Here is a 4,672-nt window from a genome sequence, read left to right as displayed (position 1 = left end):
TAAGTCTTCCTTTCTCCAGGAAAACCCTAATCCCCTTTCTATTTCTCTCCAGTTAGGGTTTCAAATACAAAATTAGAATGTACAGAGAAAGAGGTGGAATAGGATCCAAGGGTAAAATGGAACGATCTTCAACGGCTACAAGTTCCAGAGCTGGCGGAACAGGGTTGAGTTTAAGCAACGGAAAAGAAACTATTGTTAATAATAATAATAGCAATAAAGACCGTTCATCACCTGGAAACCCTAAAATTTCTTCGTCTTCTAGGTCATCTTATCCTAATAAGAAACATTCCAAAGGTTCGTTTTCCTTTTTTCATTCCTTTAATCTCTGTATCGATATGAGCTAGGTTAGCTGGTTAGTAGGTATATATTCTTGATTTGAGTAATTGATTTTACCATTTGAATCGACTGTCAAATTTAGGTTTTTATCTTGTTTTGTCATATTCTTTATTTAATTAATTGTGTGCTCATCTATCAGTACATACTGGCTTGGTTGGTTAAGTAGAAAACACTAAATGTTTGAAAAGAATAACTGTAAAAATATTAGGATTTATGTTTTCACTTGACAGTTACTATATTATTTATTCTCAATGTTATATACTGTCTGCAGATTATATATCAGCATAGGTTCTAATAATTGATTTTTTTATGGTTTTCACTTGATTTTTTTATGTAGGAGAGGAAAATGTAGTAGAGGAATCTGAAACAGATAGCGAAGAATCAGATGTTAGCGGCTCAGATGGGGAGGATACATCATGGATATCATGGTTTTGCAGTCTACGTGGGAATGAGTTTTTTTGTGAAGTTGATGAAAATTATATCCAAGACGATTTTAATCTGTGTGGTTTGAGTAGCCAAGTTCCTTATTATGATTACGCCCTTGATTTAATTCTGGACGTCGAATCGTCTCACGGTAAATTTTTTTCTAATGCTTACCTAATATCTTTGAAATTAATTGTACAAGCATCTTAATTTCCATATGTGTTATTCAGTGTGTGCATGTATTACTTGTTTCTATAATGTTATCTCCTTTAATTGTTGTACATTCTCATCTTAAGCAGGTGATATGTTTTCAGAAGAGCAAAATGAAATAATTGAATCGGCAGCAGAGATGCTATATGGTCTAATTCATGTACGATATATTTTAACCACTAAAGGATTGGGTACTATGGTAAGAATTTGCTCAACAACTTTAGTTGTTACTTTCTTATATAAATAGATATAGATATAGATTTATGTGAAAAGTTATAGTGGAGCAAATTATCAATTTTGGCAGCTCGAGAAGTATAAAAACGCAGAATTTGGCAGATGCCCAAGAGTGTACTGCTGTGGTCAACCCTGCCTTCCCGTTGGTCAATCAGACATTTCTAGACAAAACAATGTTAAAATATTCTGTCCAAAATGTGAAGATATTTATACCCCTCAATCCAGGTTTCAAGATAGTATCCTTTTTAATAGTAACAACTTACTACAAATTAATGATTTATTTATTTAAAGGGTATTATAACTTTTTGATCATTCAGTTCAAAGTTTCTAATTTTAGCTATATATGTAGAAAAGAAATGAGTTTTATAGACCGGAGTCATCACAAGGTAACTTAGAATTTGAAAAGTGAACATCTTTTCTTATAATGATTATAGTTTTGTGTATGTGAATCTTGCAATATTTCTTTAACGGTATTTAGACCTGGATGGAGCTTATTTTGGGTCAACATTTCCACATTTGTTCTTGATGACGTATGGACACCTCAAACCACAAAAGACAACGCAGGATTACGTTCCTAGAGTCTTTGGCTTCAAGGTTCACAAGCCATGACCTTTAATCCCGGATCCAAACATGTGCCTTCGAGGTCGTTTTCTAGGCTGGTCGATTTTGGCTTCCTGATAACATTATGGTTATTTTTTACTTAAGCAACAATCGTGACTTCAGTTTAAAGGCCTGATAAGAAATGAAATCACAACCCGAGGATCCTTTAACACCCATATTAGAAGAAAAAAATTTGTGTGGTAAAGAGTGTTATGCTTCATGTTTCATTTATTTGTATTATTAGTACTGATTTTGTTGATTTAGGAAAGCTGCTTCTTTTTCCCTCTTTATTGCATTGAACGTTGACTTGTTGACTAAGAACTTAAAGTTTGTATTTGTAGTTCATAATCTTAGTTTCCTGTTACTGATTCGTTCAGTGATCACTTGTCATGTATGTTTTTTCTTTCTGATGATGATGATCAACAACCTCTTCTGCAAGGGATTATCACCAAAATGCCCTTTTTTTGAAGCATGTTGACTGACAGCCCTTAAAAAAAAAGTTGACAATTTGCCCTCGCAAGGCGCAAGACTCCTTGCGTCTTTGCGACCTTGCGACATTGCGACCTTGCGTTACTTCCAATCGCAACAAACAGCCTTGCGTTCTTGCGTATTGCGTCTTGCGACTTGCGCCTTTGCGTCTTGCGTCTTGCGTCTTATCCCGATAAGATTTCCATGATTTCGTGGATAAGATTTTGTACGATTTCGTGGATAAGATTTTGTACTATTACGGATAACTTTTCCTGGAACTACATATTACCAGCTCTATTTTCACTTCATTTCCTTCATTTCCACATAAATCATATAATTTCAAGCGTCATTAAGGTAACTTTCTTTGTTTTAAATAATGAGTTTTAGTGATAATGAAACCTTTGTTATTCATATATGTTGTGGTGGTTCTTTTCAATTTATTAATAACTTACCTATGTATTTGTCTCTAGATTGTTTTAGAACACGATTAAAACTCCCAGTTGCTCCCCAAAAACCAATTACTCGAAGAATATTGTTAAAAAATGTTCTTAGAAAAATTATTGCCACCTAATGCTCCTGTTTCAATGAGATATGTTGTCGATAATCTTGTTTTTGATATTACTGATGATTATGAAGACTTTCGTGATTTTCTACAACATGCAATATCAAATGCTCCTATTAATATTTACATTGTCGACAAAGTTACAATGCATCAACTCCCAGAAAACTTACAGTCAGTGCAAATCCTACCAGTACACAATGTCCATCAAAACCTACCAACACACGATGTCCAACAAAACCTACCAACAAACGAGGAGAGCACAAACCTTCAGACACCCAATTTGGAAGAAGCACGACCTGAAGTACCACCTCCAAACACAGAAGAGTTTGATTTCTTCAACTATGAAGTTGAGAACGTATGTAAAATTAAAAAAACAGATCACCCTTTTGAATCAGTTGTCGCGTCTAGTGCTTCGGAGGAAGAAAATGACAGAGAAGATCAAGATGAAGATGAAGAAGAGGAAGAAAAAAAGGATGTATTCTGGAATATGCCACTTTTATTGAGTGAGCATGACCAAGAGACTGAATCTACGAGCCAAATAACAACCAGTTATAGAGTATCCAATTTGATTAAAGTTCGACAAGCTTTTTTAAACAAGGATGATTTTGTAAACCATCTATACACAAAATGTCTTGAAGAAAACTTCCAAATTAAGCCTGTAAAGTCGGACAAATCTCGATTCACCGCTAAATGCATGTTGCCAAATTGTGAGTGGACATGTAGTGCATACAAAATACGCCACACTGACAACTTCGTCGTAAAGAAATTGCATGACGTACACACATGCTCACGTACCCAAATTATGGGAAATAATAAACATGCAACCAAAAAGGTGCTAGGAAGTATTCTGATGGAATCGTTCAAAGCCGCAAATCGAGACTATAACCCAAAAGATATACGTGATGATGTTGGCAACCGTTTTCGGGTGAGCATTTCTTACAATCAAGCATGGAGAGCCAAGTGTCATGCAATAGAGATGCTCCGTAGTAGTATGGATGACTCGTTCCGAATGCTTCCCATTTATCTTCATAACATTAAGATTCATAACCCAGGAAGCATGACAAATGTGGTGACTGACAATGAAAATAGATTCGTGATGTGTTACATGTCTTTTGGCGCAGTTGTAAGTATCACTCATCCTAAAATTGTTTTATCTTAAACTAATAGCAATCTCATTTGATTTGTTTGCGTGCAGATTCGATCATTTGTCCAAAATGTTCGCCCTATTATCATCGTTGATGGTGCACATTTGAAAGCTGGATACTTAGGTACAAATTTAGTCGTTGTTGCAATGGATACCAATAACGGAATTTTGCCATTGGCTTATGGAATTGGTGAAGGCGAGACAAACGAGGTTTGGTCATGGTTTTTTGGCAATCTAAGAGATCATTTAGAAAGTTGTGATATGAGTAATCGTATGTCAGAGATTACCTTTATTTCTGATCGTGCTCCTTCAATAGCACATGGTATTTCAAATGTGTTTCCTGAAGCCTTTCACTCTTTTTGCGCACGTCATCTATTCATGAACATAAAAACGATGTTCAACAAATTCAAATATTTTGAATGGCACTATTGGAAAATGGTTAAGGCTTATCGTTTGTCAGATTTTCAAGATCATGTTAGTGTATTTCAACGAAGATTAAAAGCGTCTCACAAGTATCTAAATGACGTTGGTTTAAACAAATGGTCCAGAAGTCATGCTGATCATGTTAGGTATGCATACCTTACTAGCAACAGTGTAGAGTCTATTAACGCTCTATCCAAACATGCTCGCAAACTACCAGTTTGCATGTTATTGGAATTTTTTCGCGCTTCTATACATGATTGGTTTTTCAAACA

General features: G+C 35.2%; 1 protein-coding gene across 1 annotated transcript; it reads left to right on the top strand.

Annotated features, from left to right (window-relative positions):
• LOC139847134 (casein kinase II subunit beta-2-like) lies at positions 1 to 2,156 on the top strand. Its single transcript, XM_071836751.1, has 5 exons — positions 1 to 294; positions 674 to 910; positions 1,059 to 1,168; positions 1,274 to 1,439; positions 1,682 to 2,156. The coding sequence occupies exons 1-5, from the start codon at positions 78 to 80 to the stop codon at positions 1,810 to 1,812; spliced, it is 861 nt and encodes a 286-aa protein (XP_071692852.1). The 5' UTR covers positions 1 to 77; the 3' UTR covers positions 1,813 to 2,156.
• Positions 2,157 to 4,672: the final 2,516 nt, after the last annotated feature.

Source organism: Rutidosis leptorrhynchoides, chromosome 5, assembly GCF_046630445.1.
Source record: "Rutidosis leptorrhynchoides isolate AG116_Rl617_1_P2 chromosome 5, CSIRO_AGI_Rlap_v1, whole genome shotgun sequence".
Lineage (NCBI taxonomy): Eukaryota > Viridiplantae > Streptophyta > Magnoliopsida > Asterales > Asteraceae > Rutidosis > Rutidosis leptorrhynchoides.
Note: the sequence above shows the minus strand (reverse complement) of the source record. Positions and strands in the feature narration are given on the sequence as shown.